At 53.8% G+C, this 24425-nt stretch overlaps 11 protein-coding genes across 11 annotated transcripts; 5 read left to right on the top strand and 6 right to left on the bottom strand.

Moving 5' to 3' along the window:
* Nucleotides 1–57: 57 nt before the first annotated feature.
* On the bottom strand, nt 58–2264 carry QBC33DRAFT_572572 (amidase-like protein). The gene is made up of 9 exons (XM_060430656.1): nt 1830–2264; nt 1671–1772; nt 1563–1607; nt 1492–1508; nt 1353–1443; nt 902–1294; nt 723–846; nt 542–664; nt 58–474 (listed from the first exon to the last, which is right to left on the bottom strand). Exons 1-9 carry the CDS (start codon nt 2091–2093, stop codon nt 113–115), a joined length of 1521 nt encoding a protein of 506 aa, XP_060280720.1. The 5' UTR covers nt 2094–2264; the 3' UTR covers nt 58–112.
* A 733-nt stretch (nt 2265–2997) lies between these two features.
* Nucleotides 2998–4918, top strand: QBC33DRAFT_547439 (uncharacterized protein). Its single transcript, XM_060428733.1, has one exon. The coding sequence runs from the start codon at nt 3242–3244 to the stop codon at nt 4565–4567; it is 1326 nt and encodes a 441-aa protein (XP_060280721.1). The 5' UTR covers nt 2998–3241; the 3' UTR covers nt 4568–4918.
* A 669-nt stretch (nt 4919–5587) lies between these two features.
* Nucleotides 5588–6690, top strand: QBC33DRAFT_201261 (uncharacterized protein). The gene is made up of 2 exons (XM_060422586.1): nt 5588–6221; nt 6290–6690. Exons 1-2 carry the CDS (start codon nt 5653–5655, stop codon nt 6489–6491), a joined length of 771 nt encoding a protein of 256 aa, XP_060280722.1. The 5' UTR covers nt 5588–5652; the 3' UTR covers nt 6492–6690.
* Nucleotides 6691–6757: 67 nt separating this feature from the next.
* On the top strand, nt 6758–8182 carry QBC33DRAFT_622159 (FAD/NAD(P)-binding domain-containing protein; the record flags this gene model as incomplete). Its single annotated transcript, XM_060432826.1, has 4 exons — nt 6758–6775; nt 6849–6947; nt 7006–7046; nt 7108–8182. 4 exons carry the CDS (start codon nt 6758–6760, stop codon nt 8180–8182), a joined length of 1233 nt encoding a protein of 410 aa, XP_060280723.1.
* Nucleotides 8124–11142, bottom strand: QBC33DRAFT_497682 (uncharacterized protein). Its single transcript, XM_060425595.1, has 7 exons — nt 10680–11142; nt 9995–10617; nt 9696–9932; nt 9498–9638; nt 9350–9450; nt 8577–9274; nt 8124–8518 (listed from the first exon to the last, which is right to left on the bottom strand). The coding sequence occupies exons 1-7, from the start codon at nt 10951–10953 to the stop codon at nt 8256–8258; spliced, it is 2337 nt and encodes a 778-aa protein (XP_060280724.1). The 5' UTR covers nt 10954–11142; the 3' UTR covers nt 8124–8255.
* Nucleotides 11143–11619: 477 nt separating this feature from the next.
* On the bottom strand, nt 11620–13726 carry QBC33DRAFT_497683 (alpha/beta-hydrolase; the record flags this gene model as incomplete). The annotated part of the gene is made up of 4 exons (XM_060425596.1): nt 13672–13726; nt 13295–13597; nt 12376–13239; nt 11620–12318 (listed from the first exon to the last, which is right to left on the bottom strand). The coding sequence occupies exons 2-4, from the start codon at nt 13541–13543 to the stop codon at nt 11620–11622; spliced, it is 1812 nt and encodes a 603-aa protein (XP_060280725.1). The 5' UTR covers nt 13544–13597; nt 13672–13726.
* Nucleotides 13727–14555: 829 nt separating this feature from the next.
* QBC33DRAFT_595338 (cytochrome P450) lies at nt 14556–16480 on the bottom strand (the record flags this gene model as incomplete). Its single annotated transcript, XM_060431818.1, has 8 exons — nt 14556–14755; nt 14848–14949; nt 15011–15290; nt 15358–15497; nt 15560–15739; nt 15794–16051; nt 16100–16194; nt 16252–16480. 8 exons carry the CDS (start codon nt 16478–16480, stop codon nt 14564–14566), a joined length of 1476 nt encoding a protein of 491 aa, XP_060280726.1. The 3' UTR covers nt 14556–14563.
* A 279-nt stretch (nt 16481–16759) lies between these two features.
* Nucleotides 16760–18805, bottom strand: QBC33DRAFT_201278 (S-adenosyl-L-methionine-dependent methyltransferase). Its single transcript, XM_060422587.1, has 5 exons — nt 18100–18805; nt 17911–18037; nt 17493–17859; nt 17323–17435; nt 16760–17266 (listed from the first exon to the last, which is right to left on the bottom strand). The coding sequence occupies exons 1-5, from the start codon at nt 18458–18460 to the stop codon at nt 16897–16899; spliced, it is 1338 nt and encodes a 445-aa protein (XP_060280727.1). The 5' UTR covers nt 18461–18805; the 3' UTR covers nt 16760–16896.
* Nucleotides 18806–18853: 48 nt separating this feature from the next.
* On the top strand, nt 18854–20368 carry QBC33DRAFT_561906 (FAD/NAD(P)-binding domain-containing protein; the record flags this gene model as incomplete). Its single annotated transcript, XM_060430169.1, has 3 exons — nt 18854–19016; nt 19086–20007; nt 20062–20368. The coding sequence occupies 3 exons, from the start codon at nt 18854–18856 to the stop codon at nt 20366–20368; spliced, it is 1392 nt and encodes a 463-aa protein (XP_060280728.1).
* A 250-nt stretch (nt 20369–20618) lies between these two features.
* QBC33DRAFT_547445 (fungal-specific transcription factor domain-containing protein) lies at nt 20619–23080 on the top strand. Its single transcript, XM_060428734.1, has 4 exons — nt 20619–21138; nt 21240–21894; nt 21954–22579; nt 22651–23080. The coding sequence occupies exons 1-4, from the start codon at nt 20763–20765 to the stop codon at nt 23058–23060; spliced, it is 2067 nt and encodes a 688-aa protein (XP_060280729.1). The 5' UTR covers nt 20619–20762; the 3' UTR covers nt 23061–23080.
* Nucleotides 23081–23146: 66 nt separating this feature from the next.
* Nucleotides 23147–23962, bottom strand: QBC33DRAFT_457342 (NAD(P)-binding protein; the record flags this gene model as incomplete). The annotated part of the gene is made up of 1 exon (XM_060424854.1): nt 23147–23962. The coding sequence occupies one exon, from the start codon at nt 23960–23962 to the stop codon at nt 23147–23149; it is 816 nt and encodes a 271-aa protein (XP_060280730.1).
* Nucleotides 23963–24425: the final 463 nt, after the last annotated feature.

Genomic DNA, 24425 nt, shown 5'->3' on the forward strand with positions numbered 1-24425 from the left:
GCCCCCTCTCAAGGTGGGACTCCTCAATGGTAAAAATGAACATACAAACCAAGACACCGGTGAAGGGGACGATACTCTTACTGCTTAATCGATGCTTCAATGGTACAATTGCCTACACTGGAACCACCGGCGGCTCTGCCCCTTTAAATGTGGCATGCCACCCGGCCATGAACCTCAGCAGCACATCCTCCCTCCTTGCTCTCGCTATCGCAAACATGCCAATCGGCTGCCCATTCTTCTCTAGGTTTCCTAGCGGAACCGTGGCAATCGGCCATCCTGCGCAGCCCGCGTACGTCACTAGCCTCGACTCCGATGCCGAGAGCACCACGTCCAGCCCGTGCTCGTCCATGACCTTGCTCATGCCGTCGCAGCCGGCCAGCCGGTGTAGTTCGCGAACGGCAGTGGCGTGGACCTCCAAGGTGATATTGTTGCTGCTGTTGGCGGCTTTGATAAGCTCGGTTTGCGTGGTGTAAGCTATAAGGGCCAAGTCAGTATCGACGATTCCCCAAGTAATGAGCAATTATTAGCCATGGAGGCTTACGCTCTGGCATGGCCTTCTCTTTGTGCTTCACGTTCCACGCTATAATATCTTGCAGATTTGTCATATCAGCATCATGCTCAAAGTTGTTGACAAACTTCTCGACTTGAGCTGGGAACTCGTGATCTTCAGAGCCTGGATCAGCACATCTTCCCCCCCCCCAAGACTCAGACAGGGAACCTACAGGCGAGTTTTGTGAGATCCAGATCCTCGTACTTGAGAGTATCTGCATCCGCACACTGTAGTGGATAGACGATTCGACAGCCATGAGACTCCATAGTCTTGACGGCCGACTCGTATACGTCGACCTACTCTCGGAATCAGTGCCCAACACCGTCACAGTGACTTCCATGAGACACCTACCACGCTTGGGAGATCCCACTTGCCCTTCACAATCGACTCATCAACCCCCCACGTTGAACTCAAAACGCCCACGCCCATTCCCTCCCACCCCTCCCCCATCGCCTTCTCGTAACCACTCTCGGAGACCCTCGACCGCGCCTCCTCGGTCAGCAGCACCTCCGTCAGGGCTGCTAGGTCCGCCGGATCACGCGCCATGCCACCCACACTGTCGAAGCTCTTGCTGAGGCTGAAGACGCCGTCGAGCGAAACAGACCTGGAGCTGATGCGCATGCCGTAGAGGCCACTAGCGCTAGCGGGGTAGACGATGGAGCCGGTGGTTTCAGTGCCGATGCCGATGGGGGAGAAGCCGGTGATTATGCCTACGGCGGTGCCGGAGGAGGATCCAGCGCTGAACTGCAGACAACCTAGGAATTAGATGAGCGAGTCATCAGGACGGGGAGAGCAAAGGTACCGGCTGGTCTTTCTCGTCCAGGCCCTCTGTGCGATACGCCGATAGTGTCTGCCCGCCATAGGCACTCCATCCCATGGGTGTGTTGTTTGACCTTTTTCATCAGTATACGGGCCTAGGACTTGGCTCGTCGGATGCTCACTTTAACCCGCAGAACTCCTATGACGGCGTGTGAGTACAAGGTCCCACACAAGTTAATACAAATAGACTTACTGTGAGCGTCGCCTTTGCAAAGACTATTATCCCGGCATCTATTAACTACTTATTGGTTACCCCTGATTACCCCTGTTTTATCATTCATTCCTAAGTCGGGAAGCTTACTTGATCGACCAGCTTGGCATTGGCTTTTGCCTTGAGGGTCGCAAACGCATGAGCCCCGACGGTGGTAGGCATTCCAAGAGACTGATCTGTCACGATCGCATCCTGAGATTCCATACTTATTAGCCATCTAGTCAAGACACATCTTCCAAGATCACCGACCTTGATGATAATGGGAATGCCATGCAACACACTCCACACCCGTCCCTCCTGCCGCTCTTGGTCCAGCATCCGGGCACGCTCGATAGCCACCTCTCTCGGCATCACCGCTAGGACGGCATTAACTTTGAGGCCTTCGTGATTATGACGCTTAATCTGATGAAGGAATAGGTCCACCAGCTCGACGCTTGTGATTTTACCGTCAGCGAGCTGCTGCTGAAGTTCGTGGGCGGTGGAGAACACCAGATGCGGCGACGGCGAGGCCATGATCTTCAACAAGACAAGTTCCACGGATTGAGATTCATAAAATTGGAATTGTAGCAGGGAGGTTACACTAAGAGCGGAGCGGGGGCGGCACAGCTACGCGTCATGCGTCATATAAAGAGACTTTGGGAGCAGCGGGCGGCGTGGTCACGCCATTTATAGTTCCATGCCACAGGAGCCGTCCAAGTGGCTGCATGGAGGCGCAAGCCGGGTACCGGAGAAGATGTGTCTTCTTCCCCAGAACCTTCGTCTATATAAAGGGTGTGTTCAGCGAAGGCAATGCCCACATTTTCCCAGGTGTAACAGAATGTCTTGGATGCGGAGAAGGTTGTGCCTTGTTCCTGACTTCGCTGCCTAAAGGTAGACATAATCGGAGGAGTTTGTCGACATCAAGGTGAATATTAAAGTACGACGATCCGAGGCGTGGGAGGCAGTTCGAGAAGCTCTGGTTTCTTGGTTCTTGCGAGATCAGTGACGGAATTTAATTTCTGGGAAAGGAGTAGGCTGGTGCTGGTATTTAGTGCCGGTCTGACCGTTTGTGGCGCAACCAAGAACGACTATCCAGATAATATAAACCGGTAGGATTCACCAATATGTTATGCTAGCCAATATCATACCGGAAAGCTAGTGTATAAGCTGCTTTCTAAGGCGCTGCTATTAGGAACACCAAATGGTACTCGAGGAGGCCAGAGGCTATCTCGAAAACTCATCTGTAACGGCTCTTCGTCGTATTTCGCGAACGACATCAGCTCTTTTGGAACGAATCAAATGGGGCTTTTTTTTTTTTTTTTGGGCACAGCCGCAGCAACAGGCGGTGCAACTGTCGGCTAGTATGGCTAGCAGCGGTTAGTCTATGCAGGAGCGCTGCTCATTTCTAGAAATAGACTAGCCTACCCTCCATAGTCCAGTCAACCCGTCCAGTCAACCCTCGCGACGACTGAAGAAACGTCTCGTATGCGTCGTATTTCCTGACGTTCTGCCTCGCGGCTGGGCGGCGATTCCCAGCAAAATATAAATTCCAACCTCCATCGCGCGCCACCTGAAAGCAGCTCCTCTCATGGACAATCCTTCTCAGAGCAATTCACTCTTCCATTTGACATACTACAGCAACAAATAATAATCGACTTTCACCTGAGGGTTCGCGATTGAAGATGCCACGAACCGTCGCCAAGGCAACTCCGTTGCTTGAAATCCTGCTCGACGGAGGGGAAAGTACATACCGACCCGGGGACACAATCACGGGCCGCGTCGTTCGGAGTGCTCCCATCGTCTCTAGCCAGGCGTCGCTCAACATCCAGTTCCATGGCAGATCCAAGTCCAAGATGACGGTCAGCAGGGGGCAGGCTGGAACCAGCGTCTATCGAGGCCGGTTTAACTTCTTCGACCCAGGCCAAAATCGGCAGCAGCTGTTTTATGGTCCCATCCACATTCCTCCTGACGGGGCTATGAAGGAGTGGCCATTCGCCATCACGGTTCCCACGGCGCTCGACCCTTCTACAGTGGCTACAGGAAACCAACAGAAGGCTAGCTACCTGCCGCTTGGCCCACATGACGTTGCGACCCATTCGTTGCCTCCCGTCTTCCATGCTTCGGGTGTATGGATGATAACGACGACCTACCACTGCTTCGTCGAGTACTTCCTCGAAGCGGAACTGAATGCCGAGGGGACTGCCGGGTCCACAGACAAGGCCACCCTTCCTGTCAATGTAATACCAGCATATACGCCAGACATGATAACCGACTTCGACCTTAGCCGACGCTCGTTCCTATGCCGCATCAGCACCTATCACCTTGTTCCCGGAATGGAAGCTGCGAGCCTATCATTCCAACAGCGGACCCAGAAGTTCTTTGGATCATCCAAGGTCCCTCAGTTTGCATTCTCCCTCCAGGTAGAATGTCCCGGCATTCTGCAACTCGGGAATCCCCACCTCGTCCCCTTTCGAGTCCTCGTCATACCAGACCGGACCCAAACGACGGAAGCGATCCGCGATAACTCGCAGACTGTCACTCTGACGGCAATGAACTTCGAGATCAGGGCCTCGACGAAACTGATATGTCGCGGGACGCTTGCGCCGCACACTTCGAGCGAGACGCGCAAGGTTGGATTCGATCTGAAATCCGCCATTGCACAGCTCGGGGCACCCATCGTCTTGCCCTCAGGTGAAAAGTCGGAGCCCCTCGACGTTGGCGCGCTGCTGCAACTCAGCATCACCTCGGCAACTCCCCGCGGCCAGGGACCGTTCTCTAGATACAAGGGCCAGCTGTATCCCAGCTTCGAGACCTACAACATCAAGCATAATCATCGGCTGAGGTGGGAGCTAACGGTTACGACGGCGGGCGAGTCGACGACGCTATCGAACGAAGTGGATATAACCTTGCTACCTCTGAGCGGCCTACCTCTGTATGAGCCACCTCTAGACGAGCTACCTGCCTATGACAAAGCCGAAGGAGGCGACTGGCCAAAAGAGAAAGAATAGCTGCGGCGGGAATAGTCATAAGGAGGACGGCAAACATGGGAGCTCCAAGGCTATGATGAATAAATGCTTGTATGGGTAATATTAGTTTCATAGTGCAGTAATTGCACTGGCGGACGGTGGGGAATTAATTTAGGCCTCTGCCGGTACTTTTATTACTTGCTCTATCCCAACTCAGATGGCTGTTGTTGGTATAAGTATTTGCCTCTTTCCTCTGGATGCATCTACATAACCATCACCATTCTAGAACTCTCACGGCGCGCCTAAAGGAGGCATGAAATAGGATGACCTCTCCAGATAGCTCCGGCAACCTTGGGCATATAACTACTGGCTGGCGGGCAGCTGGGCAGCGGCAAACATCGTAACTAATTTCTCCTATTATGCGTCTCACGGCATGCAATCTTTTCTAGTTCCCGCCAAAGTCACACGGGCTCCCGCATCTTCTCTAAGCGCGAGCATTGACAGCGTCTCTGTTAACCGGCTTTTCATATTCTCCACGTCCGACATACCTCGGCGATGCGGAACCCGTGGAGCGGGATCGTCGCGTACGCGATGTAAACCAACGGACAGCCACTGCGTACTTGCCATGCCCGCAGCCCAAGGAAGCCAGTGACGCTAGTGATCGTAAGGCATTTTGTTTAATATCCCGCTTCGCCGGATCAAATCCGAGTCGGGGGTTGAGGCGATTTCGGGGTTCGGTCCGCGACTGAGTGGCTGGGCTCAAACCCATCGAACAGGACTAGCACTTATTAGCACCCGTCAAAGACCACAACGCGAGGGAGCTCGAGAGACGAAGCAATCAGCAAGACACACAAGTCAACGGTGCTCGGGTGACGCGCGGACCGACAATGGAGGTGGTTACCGTATGCTTACTCGCAGCTCGGTACTCGAATTTGACCGTCGGATATCGGCGAAGTCGGGGCCCGGTAGGAGGAGATTGGCCCTCCTCAATGTAAGTAGCACGGTATAAAACGGCCCCTTTCGCGGTTACTTGATCAAAGACACGAAGATCGTGTGTTTATGGTTCATCGTACTGTTCTGTTTCATTGTCCAACTCCCGCCTCCTTCTCTTAGCCTCAGTCCACACAATGGCGAAGCGGTGGGCAGATCAACCATTTGCCCTAATCAAGGAGACGGGGATTTTATCCCGAAAGGACATTCCTCCTGACCACCCAGCTGTTGCCATGGCGCAACAGATGGCCCTCTCACACAATGTGATTCTCCGCGGCATGAACGCTTCCTTCAACCAGTGTCTCGGTGTGCAGCCTGGCACAACAGAAGCCCACGACTTCCTTCTTTTCAACCAATGCTTGTTCGAGATACTGCAACAACACCACGACGTTGAAGAGACATACATGTTTGGGGAGATCGAACGACTCACTAAGATTGATGGGATCATGGATCAAAACATGCAGGAACACAAGGACTTCCACGACGGTTTAGAGCGGTTTCGCAAGTACGTCTTCAAGACCGCCGCGGGTGATTACGATGGGCAGACGCTCAAGGCTATGTTGGAAGGCTTTGGAAAGATTGTGGAAAAGCATCTACATAACGAGATTCCCAGCCTGCTCGAGTTGAAGGATTATGATGTAACGGGGCTAAAGAGGATTTCCAAAGAGGCAGGAAAGAAATTTGCGAGTGCCGGCGACAAATACAGGTAGGAAGTGCAACCTTTCCATTTACACGCAACGATCGAACAAATATTGACGCTTGGCTCCTATCTAGACACGTCCCATTATTCGTCGGCTGTTCAGACAGAACATTCATCTTCGATGGGCAAAACATGCCTTTCCCACCACTGCCCTTCTTTGTCCCTTATATCATCAGATTCTTATTTGAGCCGCGCCATGCGGGATCCTGGCGATTCAATCCCTGTGATTCGTTTGGACAGCCTAGGCCGCTTGGCTTCCTTAACCCTGAAGGCTGACGAGCATTGCCCCCGGTCTCTGTGGGGGCAATGGTGGGGTAGACGGCTGGAGACCGAAGTGGGCATTTCAGCGTGGCCGGAAGTATATCCGGAGGCGGCTTTCGGAGCAGACTACATACCCCACAGAGGGGCCACTAGGCTCGTCGGGGTTATTCGGCGTCAGCAGACTCTAGTTACTATAATATGTCAGAAAGGGGGCTTGACAGCTACGACTGGTCTAGGATGATAGTGACTGAAGAAGCGCACTTTTGTGTATTTACAACATCATGGCAAGCAAACCAGAGGTACGGGCTTATACAAGCTTGCATTGCTCGCGTTCCTATCCGTCATCCCGGCAGCGCTAATCGTGATGACTAGACAAGGGCTCACGTCCTCATTATTGGCGCTGGACCGGTGGGAATGATGTGTGCCTCCAAGCTCTCGCACGCCGGCATCAAGACGACTGTTGTAGAGAGCGTAAGTCCGCCAAGAGCCAAGTCGCCACCCTGATGATTGATGCTGAAGTTCGCAAAAGGACAAATTCATCCCTCCCATCCCAAAGGCCTTGACCTACACGTGAGAAAGCCCCATTCTGCAGCGAAGAAAGCCAGACGGTTCGAAAACTGACTGCCTCAAGTGCACCAGTCCTAGCAGATCTGAAAAAGCTCGGCGTCCTCGAAGAGGTGCAGAAAATCAGCTTCGCGGACGAGCATGCCATCTGGCAGTGGCGAACGCTGGGTGGCGAGCTGCTTGCGGACATGCACTGGTCTCTTCTCGAAGACCATGCAGATCCTCGCCTCGTCAAGCCCTACACCCTCCAGTGCGGGCAGCACCTGCTGGCGGAGGTGCTGACGGAATATTGCGGGAGATTCCCAAGCACGGAGGTCCTCTTTGACCATGCCCTGGTCGGTCTAACTCAGGATGCTTCCCAAGTCACCGCCCAAGTGTCGAGGTCTGGCGGAGAGCCGTTTGAGATCAAGGCGGACTGGGTGATCGGTGCAGACGGAGGGAAGTCCGCCACCCGAAAGTTTATCGACCAGTCGCTTGAAGGCTTCACCTGGAACGAGAGTTTCGTGGCCATGAACGTCCATTTCCCCTTTCCAAAATACGGCTGGGGTGCTGCCAACTTCCTGATCGGGGGAAAGGAGTGGGCAGTCGCCGGGAGAAGCGGACCCCTGACTGACCCCTGGCGGGTGGCTTTCGGGGTCGAGGTGGGCCTGACGGACGAGCAAGTCATGAAGGATATAGCGCCAGACCGCCTCAAGCGAATCCTGCCCGGACCGGATCCATACGAAATTGTCCAATGCTCCCAATACCGGGTCCATCAGCGACAAGTGCAGCAGTACAAGGTCGGCAGGGTGGTGCTCGCTGGGGACGCGGCACATCTGAACAATCCCATCGGCGGATTCGGCTTGACCACCGGCATGACAGACGCCGGCTGCATTTCTGACGCTTTGATCTTGGTCATCCGAGGTGAGGCTCCCGAGGAGTTCCTGCAAAAGGCGTGCGATGTGCGGCGTGAGATTTTTGCCACGGTCAGCAATCCGGGATCGCAGAAGTTCAAGGCCATGGTGCAGCAAGACCCGGACAACATCTGCGCGGAAGACCGAGAATTCTTCGAGAAGCTCAAGAATGACGCCGAATTCCACAGGTCGGCTCTTACCGGCGTGATGCGGCTATACACCCCGGTGGAAGATCTGATGGGCAAATAGGCGGTTGTTCCTTTTGTACCTACTGTAGTAATGCGAAAACCACTAAGTACCGTCTGCATATGCAGACATCCCCTCAGGAGTGAGAGGCAATGCTGTCCGCGAAGGAAATAACCGAGGAGTTGATAGTTGAAATGACTCCCCAGGGGTCTTGCGAACCGTACATCGCCGTCCAGGCGTACATGATCTGGGCGCTTGGTGGCTTCGATAACCTCATCGGATCCAAGCCGACTTCCTCCACCGTCTCTTGTATGAGTGCAATCAAAGACTGTTCGTCCTCTGTCCAGGTCGCGTCGCTTGATGCACTCAAGACGTTTAGCCATTTACTTAAGAACAAACCTGCATAGCATGATATTAGACCATGTGTAAACAGACGGGAAATGGGAATGACACTAACAGCATTCCAGAGAGAATAGATGGTGCTGCAGACTCCAGGGAAAGGTACCACTCTTGGTAGGCGGGTGCAACCCCATCTTTAAAGGGATTCTCAGTGCATCAATTGCATGCACAGCTGCTTTCGTACTCATGGCAGATCTATGAACGTTCGTCGGCTGGGATGTCATTGCGTGCGAGATCGCGTTGGTGTTTTGACTCATCAAGACCGCCCTGATCCGGGAGAAATCCACGGCGAGCCGTATGTAAGCTAACCGCAGGAGGGAGTTTGAATTAAAGACCAGCGGGTCGTATGGGCTCCGTGATGAGAACGAGGATTCGGGATGCGCCGTGGACATGGCCTGCCATTTCTTCAAGGCGATCTCGACTGTGGCGAGCTCCGCAGGTCCGCCCGGAGACGCTTGGCGGATGTGCCATACTTGCTGGAGGATGGCGTGGAGCACGATGTAACCTCCGCTCGTACTGCAAGGAATCGCCGAAGGCTCTGCTGGAGAAAGGAGACTCCGAAGGACTCTGGGGAAGGCAGCTTCAGGTCTTCTTTGGCAAAGCTTATGATACTCAGTCCAAGTCTCTGGCGTAGCTGCTGTCCACTCCCTCTCGGCACAGGGAAGAAAGAGGTCCATTTCGGAGTTGAGCAGCGCCGGCGGAATGTTGAAGGACAAGTTGAGAATGCTGAAGTACGAATACACCACGAATATCGTCCTGTCAAGTTAGCTGGATGAATATGGACGCGCATGGAACCTGATTCGCTTGAACTAGATGGGAGAAGTATCTTACCTTGTTAGAGTTTCCAGCCTAACCCATTCTTCCCAGGATAATTCTAGATGTGCCAGTTTGACCGTCTCATCAGCGGTAGGTCCAATGAGAGAACGCGCAATCTAGGACGAGATTAGATGTGTAGAGACACCACGGGTGGGTGACAAACGTGGGCAAGACGGGATTGGAGAGCTAAAGCGTCCTGAACGAGGGCCAGGTCACCGCTCCAGGTCCCGTAAGCCATTATCAAGAATAATGTCTGCATTATCCAGACCGGCGAATCCTTCGATGTGCTTGTGGATGACTCCATCTGCCGGAAAATGAGCCTCAGTATGCAAAATATGGCAGGAGGTCTGGGAAATATTACATAGCGAATGATAGACAGCCTTGCCGCTCGATAGATGATGTTGGCTAGCTCTCGTCTAGATCGATAGACGAGTCCAATGGCTATCATACCTAGGAGCAGGGAGGGATGCGCATCCTCTGCTCGCCATGTTGGGATGTGAATGCACGGCATGTGGCAGAGGAAAGAATTGAAAAAGACCGTGATGCATCCTTCAAGTACCATGCATGACGGTATGTGGAAACTTGACTCCAGACGATCCTGCAAAACTACGTCAGTGTCTGAAGCCCAGAGCATCTACAAGACCTGCCTGGACAACTCACCGGGTGGAAGACTTCGTCCATTTCTCTGATGAGATCAGCGCGCTTTGGTGCGGATATTTCGAAAGAGCCTCTCCAGGAAGACGCCTGGGGTTGTGCAAAAGATAAATAACGTGCTCTTGGCGCTCTTGCTGGTGTCAATGCAGAGGAGCAAAAAGGCAGGGAATGGCGGTCCAATGTATTGCTCTCTTGTTGTGGCCTCGCATGGTCTCTGGAATTCAACTCTGTGGAAAAGACTTGCGAAAGGCCGCCGATTCCACCAAATTCCATCGTCACGAATGTCTCCAAGTCGAACATGGCAGGGGCCTCATCAATCCTCCCCATGGGCTCGCTTGAATCCTGCCGCTGTGAACTCACATTCCCATGGTATTGAGCTGAAGTGTTGGCAATCTGATGAGGAGGGTTTCCGGCCGTGGTTGAGGGGCTTGAGACATTGCTAGGCGACGTGGCGCTCACAACTATCTCGGATCCTTCTGGTGAGTTAGCTCCTCCTTCTGCCGCGGGCCGTGAGGATGCTGAAGCGTCAGGCAGATCACCATGATGCCGTTGTACATGTCTCTTGATGAGATCCTTCCGAGTAAAACGGGCATCACATAGTCTGCAGGCGAAAGGCCTCTCGTTCCGATCTGACAGACGACGTGGTTAGTATGTTAAAAAGCGCTGCAGTGGAGGCGGGACCAAATCTAACGGGATCTCTCGTGGCGAGCAAGGTGTTCAGCACGAGCGAACGCCGAACTACACACGGAACATTGATGTCTGCGTGGCTTTGCTATTGTCGAGATTGATTGTGAACCCGCAGCAGTCAAAAGATGGACGTTCTCGGCTGCGTTCTCGGCCCCCGATGGTATCGCCGAGTGGTTCGGTGATGGTGGAACCCCCCGGCTGTCTTCAGCACGAAGCGTGGGACGAGGTCGAATCTCAATGGCAGGGAATGACGCCGGTCTGCGCCCCCAGCGTGACATGGTATATGTTCTGACACTAACGTGTTATCAGGGGTTATCAGGGGCTTGCGGAAGCAACCCAGATGGGAGGGCGAAAATATTCGAACATTGACCTTTCAAAGTATCGAGAGTGGTTGTGGGCAACGGATCCTCATTTGGGCTATAATATTGAAGCGTAGTGCAAAAGAAAGGAAAGTAAGAATCCCCGCGGGGTTGTTGGGCACCCCGGATTCCCGCCCCAGCAGCTCTCCTCTCATTTTACTGCTAAAAGTAGGTCTAGCTACATTGGTGGTTGAGTGGGTCAACTGGTGGAGATACAAAGACTGTGCGGGGGAATAACTCGGCAAGAGGGGATGGGGATGGTGCACGTGAACCCCCTACATTACAGAAGAGACTATCACAATTCCAGGGGATGTTCGCTCACACGTAGGGTCTGGCTGCTGCCACAAAAAAATGGGAATCGATGGGCTGCCCTCCAATTCTATTGCTGGACCTGGTTGGAATGGGCTTGCTTACCTAGAATAAATCTGCCTGGGACGGACTTCCTGTTAACGGGACCTTCTACTACTAGGTTTCGATTGGTTTGACCTTCATATTCTGGGCTCTGCTGGACTTGGGCTTCAAATAATACGCTGCACTGGTACGACGGCAACGGTTTTGCGATTGCTATTTATGATGTTGCACCGCTTACACTTTCGGTATCAACAGGTAACTTCCCGAATATTCACCTCCCACATGGATATTGTGACGTCCTTTGTTGAAGAGCGGCTCCTGGTGCTTGACCATCGGGTTGTCCCATTCAGGGAGAACCATCGTCTTCCCCGAGATCTGTAGCCGCAATCCCTCTCCCTTCTCGTACACCACGCCCATCGGCCAGATACCGATGTTCATTTCTACCACCTTGCCGGGCTCAACATAATCAGTCGACGTATGCGGATGGAAAGGCCAGTGCTCGGTCGACCGGCTGGGGTCAATCTCGCGGTGCGAAGCTCGCAGGATGCCCGTGGGACCCAGGTATTTGACAGGGTTGACGTTCTCGACCTCCTTCACAGACCTCACGTCTGACGGCAGCTCGTGGAGGGGGACGTTCGACTGCTCCATTGGTTCACCGTCCACGGACAATTTGCGCAGCATGACATATATGTCCATGTCATTGTGCTCCTTGCACGAGACAAAGATGCGAAGCTTTGAAAAGCCCGCAAGCATTGTCCTCTCCTGGAAGACGTAGTCATAAGTTGCCATATCGCTTGCGGCCGAGTCGTACGAGTGGATTGCCGTCTCGCTGGATTCCTTGTCCTGAAGTGTCTGATTCGCCGTGAGATACAGCTTCTCGTATTGGGTCCTCGGGATGGGATAGTCAGTCTCGGCTTGGTCATAGAGAGGGTACTGGGGGAGAGAAGTCAGCCGCTGATTCGATATCGGGGGGTTGATCGGGACACATACCCTATCTCCAAACCGGTACAGCGAGACCCGGACCTTGGGCGTCGTTTCCCAGCCGTTGTCCTCTCCCTTTAGATACCTCGTGAAAAATCTGTCCAGGTCGTCAACCGAGCGATAGTGGTAGTCCTCGTACCACTCTTGATGCGGGTGGAAGCGCAGCCATTTCTTGTCTGTGTTCGTATCTTTCCACGCGCGGACGGCGCCTACCGTGTGCAACATGGAAGAGTAGGACCCAAGGATGTACGACGGCACCTTGATCTTGCTGAAGTCGACCCGCTTGTTCTCCCAGTACTTGTCGAAAAACTCGTGCTGGGCAGCCATTTCCGTGACGTCTTCCTGTCGACCTCGGCCAGGAACACCAAGGAGAACCCATTTCAGAAACGGGGCCCACAGGATCCCTCCTCGGCGTATCATGTCTCGATAGAGATCGCTGTAGCCTTCCCAAGGGGCAATGGCCTTCAGGTGCGGAGGCTGTTGCATTGCGGCCCAGTACTGGGATATGCCCAGCCAAGAATTGCCTGCCATGCCCACAGCGCCGTTGCACCAATCGTAGCGGGCTACACATTCAATGATGTCGTAGCAGTCCTCGCCGTCCTTGGGTCCAAAGAAATAGAGGTCTCCCTCGCTATCAAAGGATCCACGAGCATTGGGGTCCAGGATCGCATAGCCACGCCCACACCACTCATTGGGATCCGGGCCTTCAAACTTTTCCAGCCCGCTTTGACGACTTTTCGGGACCCCTACACGGTAGGGGACCACGTCCATCAGGTTCGCGCCGGAACCTCCTTTGCCATATGGGGAATAGGCAACAATGACGGGAATCTTCTTGCCGCCGGTGTCGGCTGGACGGTAGATATCCGTGTAGATCTGAAGGATGGTTTGAGTCCAAGGGTTGATCCGCTTAGACGGGGAAAGAACTCACCTTGACGCCATCTCTGAGGACTATTTCGACGTCCTTCTCAAAGACGATATCGAGGTCCAGTGGTTTGTTTTCCGGTGTGCGTTGCCAACCTCGAGGGAGGACCTTCTTCTCGTAACCCAATGGGATGTAGACTTGCGGAGGATACCTGTTGGGCTCATCCGGAGGTGTTGCATCTTGCCATACCCAGTCGAACCCGAGATCAGGCACTTCCCCTTTGGCATAGCCGTGCCAGGATTTGTCAATCGGCATTGTGCCTGATAGACGCTCTGTAATTAACGGTAAAAATGGCGACCAGCTGGCGATCTGTCAAGCATGCCAAATATTGGTTAATTCTTTTGTATAAGAAAAGGTACAGTACATGCACAATACATACTTACTTGTACTTTACCTGTTGTATCCTTCGGCTCTTTGCCTATTAGGGCGGCCGTGTCGGGGGCACTGCCCCGGGGTTGTCATGATGCTGGACTAGAGCTGTGGAAACCCCCCACCGGGTATGTAGCCGGCGGTGGGGTAGGTGGGGTGACGGGGTGAGGTTCGTCCCCGACATCCGTAGCTCAATCGGGTGCCGTTTCCCGTCAGCCAGAGATTTCTACTTACCCCAACCTACCCCACCGCGGCTACGGCATCCGGCTCCATGACACATCCAAGCTTATGCCTTACGCTAGTGGCTCGAAGATCATCGTGGTTGTTAGGTAAGGTGAGGTAAGGAACCTTGGAGTAAAGGGAATGCGTCAGTTGCATGTGCCATTTGCTCCACGGGTAGGCGGTCAATGTGTTGCCGGTGGCCAGCAGCCTGCCAAGTATTCTGAGAGTTGCCCAACCTTCTGTTCCAAAAATGCCATACTTTGCAGCAAAGTACCATCACTACGGGATCGGGTAGAGCGATATAAAATATACCTAGCGGATTACCAGTAGTTCTGACGCGTGTCGTTGTGAAGGGATTCACAGTAGGCTTTCCGGCGCGCCTTTGCTGGCACTTGGCGGGGAAAAGGGGGTTGCCACTGGAGCCAACGGGCAGAATCTTTGGCGGGCTGCTACCACCTGCGACGTCCATACTCCCTGTCCGTGGAGCAAATGGCACATGCCCGCGGAGACATGTTCATGTTATTGGCGGGTTAGGGTTAGTCACCACTGAGACAACGAATTTTAGATGCTGCCACGGAAGTATCCAATGCTTGGCATGTTAGAAGGCTTGATTCTGGTTTAAATCCTATATGAGACGTATGCTCCGTGCAATCATAAGTAATTAGATATAGATACACCCCTGTCTCAAGCCTTTCTTCTCTGGCTAACATAGCAGTCCATGTCTGCCTGCTTGACCAACCACCAGTTTGTTGTTTTCCAAGGCCGATCTGGGTGCACTAGCTGGATGTGGAAATGCCGTATCAACTGAGGAATGAGCTTAGACATCTCCATCACACTGATATTCTTTCCTAAGCATGTCCGCGAGCCAGATCCAAACTTTGCGGCCGCTGTGTTAGCATCGGGAGCTTACTTGAGCTAGAATAGGGGAAACCTGCCTCGAGAAAATAGCGATCCATCCGCTTGACGACTTCTTCCGACCTAAGCCATCTCTCTGGAATGAAGGACTCCACATCGGGACCGAAAACATCCTCATTCCGGTGTGCGACCCAGGAGTTTATTCCCACCGTCGTCTTGGTGCAACTTCATTAGCTCTGAGTGGCGTTGCACAAAGACATGAGCACAAGCACTCACCCCTTCTGGTAGACTGTGGCCTAATAGGACGGTTCCACCCTTCGGCACTACACGGGCCATGGTGAAGCCTGTTGAAGGATGGAGCCTCATAGCTTCCTTCAGTACCGCTTGGAGATATGGCAGGCTCATAGCTTCTGCGTAAGTGATCGGCTCGGAAAGCCTGCCGTCACTCTCGGCGACGTCCAGCTCGGACCGTAGCTTGCTGAGCTTTTCCGGGTTCTTGCAGAGAAAGTAGACGACCGCGCGGAGTGCTATAGCCGTGGTGTCCGACCCTGCACCTCTGTTGGGATAAGACTGGGCACCGCCAAAGACCGAGGGAAAAATCTCCCCGGGGGGGGGGTGCTTACATCATGACAGTGCACATCTTGTAAACTTCGCTCATTGGAAATTCGCCCGGTTTCTCTTCATGTGTCTGGAGAAACCGGGACACAAGATCGCGATGTTCAGCTCCTGCCCGCTTTCTGTCTTCGACGGCTTTCACAGCGAACTAATTAATAGACGGAGTCATTTCAGTCATCCAGCGTCAAAAAATTGAGCATTTAGACGTACCTCGCCAACGGTCTCCAGGGGAGCCGATCCCGGAAACAATAGTGACTTGAGTCTACTATAAGGCGCATGGAGTTCCGGCAGTACACCCATTTTTGCCGAATACGACAGGAACCCCTCGAGCGTCTGTATTGTATTGCCGACATCTTCGCCCCTGTCCATGAATCCGAAACGCTTTGCAAACTGGGCACCGTGAGCGAGGCCGTCAATATCAGAGTCGTCCCAATAATCACTTACTGTTATCTCCCCAATGACATCGAAAGCATAACATTGCAGCCAGTGCGCCATGTCGAGAGCTTGGCCACTCTCCGCAAATTCATTCATTCGGGTCTCGAAGACCTTGACGCATTCGCTTACAAAGTCTTCCATCTCTAGCAAAGCACTCATCGAGAAGCCGCTTGCCACCATTCTGCGCTCATGCGCATGCCGCTTGATATCGGGGTCCGTGAACAAAGAGTGCCCCCCCGGCGGATCGGAAGCTTCATACCATCGTGACTTGCTAACCGTCAATATGCAGGGCGGAAAAGAAGGAGTCACACGAACCTTTGTGAAGCGCGTTCCATGGCCGTATATGACTCTGAGGCTGTCCTCGGGATCGTCGATGCTAACCTCATGCGGAGCGATGCGAACAATAGGACCTGTCTTCCATTAGATTCATCATTCGGCAAGTAATCAACCTGCGTCAGGAAAACTACCGTATCGTCTATGCAGGTCAATGTTGACCAGTTCCATATTGTCACGGGAGGTGTGATAGAGTTTCCATAATCTGGTATAAGCTGCAAGCCACGGCCCAGGAACTTGCCGCAACGGGGACCACCATCTTCTTGCAACAACCCTGATGAGAAACAAAGCAAAAACACAGAGTGTGGCGTGGGGCAGAGTCCATCCGACCGCATCATGTGCAATGCCGAGGAGGTGAGACATGATATTCCGAATAGAGGTCCTCTTAGTAAGATCAGAGGCGAGTAGGAGTATATTTCTAGTATGAGCTATGAGATGGAAGACGACAGTCTTAGCTACATATGTGAAGACTCCTCACCCCACCAGGTTCGGTACACGTATCCGTAAGGATGCACAGTGTTAGCTTGGCCCCTGCCAAGAGTCCCGGCCTTCGGCTTGGATGCCGGAAACGGCACTTTGGGATCGAGATAACGGACAGCGGAGATGTGAATTTCACTGTCAAGTACAATTTGCTGAGAGGATGTTTCTGGCTACATGACAGACCCAGTCGAGCGTGTCGTTCACTAGATAGGTCTCGAGATATTGCCACTAACTGCGACCGCGGAAGATTCCTGATCCCAGACAGAAAGATGCGGCTGGATACAGGACTCCTAGACTAATTAGAGCCTGGAGGGTCTCTGGCTATCTGGTGCCAGCTCAAACTCGACCGTGCCCGTAAACATCCTAAACTGATGGAATCTCGAAAACTTCAGACCCGCACGTAACCCGATCTTGACAATATCCCCAAATGTCCTCTCCTTGCCGCCCATGAGTGCCATTGTGCTCAACGACATCATGTGGCAGGTGGTTGGGTATCCCGACTGTGCGGCAGGAAGACGTCGCGAGGCTGGAGCGTCTGTCGAGGCAGATGATGTTATGAGGGTTGGAACGATGAGCTCGTTGACGAGGACTTTTGCCTTGGGGTTTTTTCGTAGCGCAGGTATGAGCTGCGCCAGGATCTTGACCGCGATGTCGTCTTCGTAATCTCTCCTGTGCAGCATATTAGCCACTGTTATACACGCTTTGCAAATGAATGTGTGCCGTACACAACGCCTCGAAGCCAATAGACATCTGCCACTGTCTCCTGGGGGGTGAAGTAGTCGTGGACTTGTATGTCTATTTCACCGCTTTCTATGCTCTTCTCGTATCCATTAAAAGTCTGGGACAGTTATTAGCTTGGGTGCCGATATGGCGGTATCTGTCGAGCTTTCTTTACCTCCTTGATGACCGGAATCATAGGCTCGAGATCCTGGCAGATAATCTTCAAGTGCGGGTGTGTTTTCTTGACTTCCAACATCACACTACCGGGACCGCAGCCAACATCACACACAGTCGTCCCGTATGCGTCCCAGGGCAGATCCGTCCGCGTGGCCACGACCGTGATGCTCGACAGCCAAGGAACACCAATGGAGAATTTGCGCCCCAGGTCGGCACCCTCTGGCGTACCAAGCCACGGTAGTACGCCCATGTCGACACCAAATGCCTGTGCAAACGCTCCCTTGGCGGGATCGATCTCGTGCATTCTCTCGGGGGATTTCATCGTGGGCAACCAGCCGAGACCGGACTTGTAACCCTCCTCGGTCCTACACCTGTTAGCCATAGCAAATGTTTGAGCGGCGACGGAAGTCCCATACTCGACCAACATCATCTCCGCTGCTCCAGTACTGGACCGAAGCTCGTAGCTGTGTCGGTTGTTGCGGAACACATCGGGAGCAACCTCGACGAATATATGACGGTGGCAGAGCATGTGCATCACGGAACCTGAGAGGAGACGCGCGTCAGTCCCTGGGAGTATTCCCGCAAAAGAAGCTCGCAAGACCAACCGAGTTTGTGCTCATCCGTGTTGCAAGCGCGCGCGAGGTGCGCCAGGGTTGCCTCCCCACCGTTCTCGATTATCTTGTCCGCAATCTTGAAGTCCGCCGCAACCCCGAGTCCTACTGTGCTGTTGTTGGCGACACACTCAGTGACGAGCTTGACCTTTGTTGGGGTCAGGAGCGCAATCAGCTCCTCGCAGTCTGCGATGATTTTCTGCGAGGCCTCCCAGGCCCGTCTCGGCGGAAGCTCTTCATCGTACGTCTTCCACGGCCTTGGCTCGAAGAGGTGTCCGGTGTCGTTACCGAGAGTCTCTTGGAGGATACGACCCTGGGAGGTGATGTCCTCCAGGAGATTTTGTAGCAAGGCCATGTCGTGCACAGTTGTAGAGTGTGAATTTGGTTGTAGGAATAGGAGAACAACGCGGGCCAAGGTAAAAGCAGGAAGGGAATGAAGGTGTTTGTAGACTCTGAATACTAGATGCCGAACGGTAATTTTAGTGCTCCACCGGCATCCAATCCGGCTCCAGCCGGGTGAGTTTGCCCCTAACCCCGAACCCCGCGACCCTTCGGCTCGGTTCCGGAGCGACACATCTGGACTAGTCTCAGTATTAGACTGCCATGGAAGGAAAATGATGAGCTGCGTCTAAGTCAGCAGGACCTATTTACTTGCTCCTACCCGCAGACCAATACCCGATACCTTACCACTCATACATTCACACAGAAACTCAAGTCACGTACGCACCGGACAACAACGGCCGCCAGGATGAGAGTTACTGGAGCTGATGGCGTTGCGGAGCCGAATTCCAGCGGGATAACTGTCATCGTCATCGGCCTGGGATACGCGGGCTGCGTTGCAGCTGTCGAGTGCCACCGAAAAGGACACAAGGTCATCGTCTTTGAACAGGCACCCGAAATCACAGCTTTGGGTAAGAGCACTCACTGCCACTGCCACTGCCACTGGCGGACAACTTGAAGACAAGGCTAATTGGAACAAGGCGATGTAATTGGAATCACCGGCAATGCAGCTCAGATCATCTCGAAATGGGGCGATGGCAAGGTCCACGACCAGCTTGAACCCTTTCTCTGCGACTATACTCGTCAGAACATTCACAACTCCAAGGGACAACTGCTGGTTAGCCACTCGATGCTTGGCTATTCCGCCGGGTCTGGATACGCTGCGAACAGGGGCGACATGGCCATTGTATTCTACAACCACGTCAAAGAGTTGGGCATAGAGGTCCACTTGGGAAAGAGGGTTACCGAATATTTCGAGACACGAGAACAGGCAGGTGTTATCGTCGACGGGAAGCGCTGGCCAGCTGACTGTGTGCTTGCATGCGACGGCGTCCACTCGAAAGCTCGAGGCTTCATTATCGGGAGTTCTGCTTCGCCGCATTCGACCGGTTATGCCGTCTACAGGGCCTGGTTCGACGGCAAGAAGGCCTTGGCAGACCCCGACTTGGCCTGGTTGGTCGAGGGAAACAAGGACAAGATGGAGACATTCATTGGCCCAGAGACCCACTGCATTATCGGGACTGGCAGACGCTGCAGGGACATTGTATGGACCTGCACACACCGGGACACCTATGACATCGCCGAATCGTGGTCCTTTCCGGGCAAGATAGAGGACGCTCTCAAGGTTGTCGAAGGCTGGGATCCGAGGATCGCGAAGGTGATGAAGAAGACGCCGGAAAACCAGCTTATCGATTACAAGCTGCTCTGGAGGGACCCGCTGCCAGGATGGGTGTCCAAACACGGTCGGATGATGTTAGTTGGAGATTCAGCCCACCCATTCCTGCCAACATCGGGCCAAGGGGCAGGCCAAGCCATCGAAGATGCAGCGACAGTTGCAATATGTCTTGAGCTTGCCGGCAAGGACCGAATCCCTCTTGCTCTGCGAACGTCGGAAAAGATCAGGTTAGTAAATATTGCGCTAACGAGCGATGAAGATAAGGCTGACATGGTCTCCAGATATGCCAGAGCCACGCTGGCTCAGAAGATCGGCATCGAGACGAGAGACGCCTGGCACAAGACTGACTGGGAGGCCGCCAAGAAGAACCCAAGGCTTCTGGAAATGCCTCGCCCCGACTGGCTCTTTGGACATGACCCGCAGGAATACGCATACGAAGAGTTCGCGACTGCCGCGCTCGCGGTCCTTACCGGCGGCGAATACGTTCCGCGCAACGTGCCACCCCCGGGGCAGTCTCACCGAACCGACGATTTCAGCGGAAAGAAGATGAAGGCATGGAAAGTGGCCCATCCAACAGCCAAACTGTGAAATGTGTATGCTGCCCCAAGTTTGTATAGTTGCAGCCGTGGGAGACAGGATAGTAATACTGGTCTTCAGAAATTGCCTTGGTTGGTGGCCGTGGTTAGAAGTTGTTGGAGGCAATGCAGTAATTGAGAAATTCAGTGTCTCTCTCTCTCCCATCTGCGATATGTAAAAACCCACCGAAATCAGGCCACCTCAGATGCCGAGGCCCTTGTCCGTTCTAGCTCGCTCACCTCCCTGCATTCCCCGCATTACCCCTCATGCGACCTTGGCCTTGGCTTCCAGTCCAGACTCCAGTTTTCCCCCACACCCGGTGGAGGTGCATTAAGATCTCCCCTCTCTCGATTCGTTCCTCTCTCTCTCAAATTGTCGCCGTTTTTAACTACTTCAATGGGTTGCCATGTCGGATGCACACCGTCTACGATCCGGCCGGGCCTGCTCGGGCTGCAGAAAACGGAAGAGCCGATGCGATGGAGCCCGCCCGCAATGCTCATATTGCGCCAAGAGAAACTTTGAATGCATCTACGCTTCACCGTCCCGGAGGGAAGGATATGTCGCCTCCTTGGAAGGAAAAGTGCGGAGGCTCGAGCGCGAGTTGCGTCGTCAGACGCCGTCCTCCATCTCTCCGCCATCGAGCAACGGCAACCTCGGTGCTCACCTCGATGCTCCTCTGGTTGTCTCCACAGACGTGACCGAGGAGGAGGAGGAAGAGGTGGAATACGACAGCGACGGAGAGTGGCAAGTCCAGCCAAGATCACTGGATGTAGTGGATCACGGTATGTCATGTCATGTACCGTCCACCCTCACACCTCGCGCCTCACACCTCGTGCCTCACACGGTCACACCGACTCACCTGAGTATGTGTTCCATCTATTAGATCAAGCATCTGTCCAGATCGTTGTTTCCGACTGCGGGGTTTCGCCCCACGCGACCTCCAACCGCAAGCGAACGGACTCGGCCACCCTGTCGGACAGAATCCGGCGCAAATCGAGGATTGGCAGCGTCATTCGGGCGCAGAACGAGCTACACCGCGACAACTTCGTCTTGCCTCCACACTCGCTTGCAAGTAACCTCGTCGACCTCTTCTTTGAGCATGCCTTCCCGCTCTTTCCCTTTGTGCACGAACCGACTTTCCGTAAGCGGTTCACTGCGGCATACGGAAACAACAGCGAGGCTCTCGATATTCCATGGCAGTCGACGCTTAATCTAGTGTTCGCCTTTGGCTGCGACTACCTACCTCTCCCGCTTCAGGAGATATACGAGCTGTCGCAAACCTTTCACCGCCGTGGAGCCGAACTGATACTCTCTCTATGTTTCGACACCAGCACTCTAGATGTGATCCAGGCCCTACTTCTCCTCTCTGCTCATCTACAGAGTAACATGCAGTTCAACCGTTTCTGGTCGAGTATGGGCTGTATCCTGCGTTCGGCTCTGGGCTTGGGCTTCCATATCGACCCCGTAGACTGGGAGATTGGGCCCGTCGAGAAGGAGATGCGAAGGCGTCTCTGGTGGGGCATGTACTCGCTTGACCGGTGAGTCCGGTGCACTGTATCAGTCGCCCATTCGTTGATTGTACGCTTACGTCGCGCAGTTTTGTCAGCTTGAAGCACGGTCGACCGCCAGCAGTTACCTCGGAAACGCTCCCAGTCAGCCCTCCGGCAACCGTACACGATGACTGCATCACAGACGCGGGCATCTCCGACGTGCAGACCAGCGACACTCCGTCTCCGATCCACCATTTCAATGCGGTAGTGCAGCTAGCTCACATCGCAGAGACAATGCTTGCATACATGCTGAAAGACGCACCCTGGTGCCTACCCGGATATGGGGCAAGCCCAACACGAGAACTGGATCCCATACGTCTAAACATCCAGATTGGGCTTGCAGTCGAGCAAGAAGGAAAGCTGTCCATGTGGCTTTCGGGTCTCCCTGACCATCTCCGGTTTAGCGCAGAGACCACCGACAAGAAGGTGAAGAGGCAGCAGATGATGCTTCGAGTCAGATATCTCCATATCCGGCTGATGAGCCACAGACCAAACCTGCTCTCTGTCATTCAAGTTGGTCGTGGCAAGACAACTGTGTTGGACGATGACTACCTCAAGTCCGTCACTATGGCAAGCGTTCGCCAGTGTGTTGACTGCGCTTGTGATATCGTTGCTATGCTGAAAGACACAAATGGCCCAGAAGACATGGGGGCTTGGTGGTACCATCTACCACGTGCGTATTTCTCTCACCCATCTACCCAGAGTGCCAGAGACCTGAGGCAGCGATACTTACAGCCACTGCAGACCTTTACACTGCCTTAGGCACGCTCTTCGCCGTGCGGGGGCAAGAGATACTTTCAACATATATCGACTGCGGAGCGGCAGACTCAGCTGTCGACGCGGCTCTGGACTACCTCGATCAACTGGGCGACGTCAGCCCTGCTGTAGCAAGATGTCGGAAATATTTTCAGTCACTCAGAGCCTGGTCGGAGAAAAGGCGGTCCCCTCCCAATACATCCATTTTACGTGATATGCAGGTTCCAGCCTCCATGCGGGCGGCTGCGAACACGGGGGAAGCCGGAAGCGGCGCCGACGCTGAAACTGGCTTCGACCCCAACCATGATTTGGTCGGAGATTTTGGGGATTTCTTTGGTGATCCTACTTCGGATCTGTTTCTGGATTCGCTACCTCCCGATTTGTTTTTCGACATCTAGGCTGGAAACATGTAATTACGTATTGTTATATAATTATAATATATTGATGATGAGTTTTCTTCCTCGAACTGGGACTTCACATGTTGCTAATGAAACGTAGCTCCTCCTCCACAGTCGAAGATCTGCCCGGTAATAAACTGTGCCTCGGGGCTGGCAATGAAACAAATGGTGTGCGCAATATCCTGAGCTCTCCCATTCCGCTTGACGCATTGCTTCTCAAGTATGCTGTCGAACAAGCCATGCGACCCGTCCGGTCGTTCGTGCACCTTCCAGACGGCCTCTGTCCGTATCAACCCAGGCAAGATGATGTTTGCCGTCACGCCCGGGCCCGTTTCCACGGCTGTGCTCCGCGTGAATCCGACAATGGCGGCCTTGGAGGTCACGTAAGCCGACAGGCCGGGGTCGGGCAGCTGAAGAGTCCCGGAAGCCGTGTTGATGAGCCGGCCGTAGCCTGCCTTTCTCATGTGCGGGAGGACGGCGCGTGTCAGGTAGAAACAGGCATTGACGTTGACATCCATGACCCGAAGGAAGTCCCTGGAGGGGTGGTCCAGGAGCGGGATGAACGGGTACAATGCGGCAAGTTGGACGAGGACGTCGATCTTGCCAAAGGTGGCGACGACTCGGTCGATCAGCGAAGTCGCCAGATCCTCATCTGCGATATTACAGACTCGGTACGCTGCCTTGCCGCCTGCCGCCTCAATTTCGGACTGGACGCCTCTCAATTTGTCTTCCTGGATGTCCACCAGTACCACCGTGGCTCCCTGTGAGGCAAACAACTTGGAGGTGGCTTCTCCTATGCCCTGCGCGGCGCCGGTGATGACGACCACCTGGCCCTCATACTTGTCCGGATAGACTTTGATCGGTGGAATATTCGAACCCGTTTCGACTTCCCAGGTCTCCATTTCTCTTGCGGGGCGCTGAGCAAGGTGTTAGTCAGCCTGACATTAACACAGTCTAGGCTCAGATTCGCATACCTGGTTTCGTGGGGAGTGTGTGGAAAGTTGTCCTGCGATGAGCTCTAACCGAGAAGACATTTTTGAGTTGGCACGAGGAAGTCCATACTGTACAGGAATCGGAATCAGATCTGTCCTGTCTGATTCAATATGGTACGTCGCACTGCCCCTTCGGCATTAGCAAGCCGGACGCAATTGGCCGTCCGCCTCCCCCAACCAACAGGATCAGTTAGGCCGAACCTACCCCAACCCTCACGGTAGATTGGCCCGAACCTACCCCAACCCGAAGGATAGGTTGGTCCGAGCCTACCGGGCCTCGCGCCCGCATCTGCATATGAGCGCCTATAGCTCTATCGGATGAGCTATTGCTTCTTGCTATTAGCGAATACCGACAGCGGAAATCCCAGCACCA

Source organism: Phialemonium atrogriseum, assembly GCF_030411735.1.
Source record: "Phialemonium atrogriseum strain 8032-3 unplaced genomic scaffold QBC33scaffold_24, whole genome shotgun sequence".
Lineage (NCBI taxonomy): Eukaryota > Fungi > Ascomycota > Sordariomycetes > Cephalothecales > Cephalothecaceae > Phialemonium > Phialemonium atrogriseum.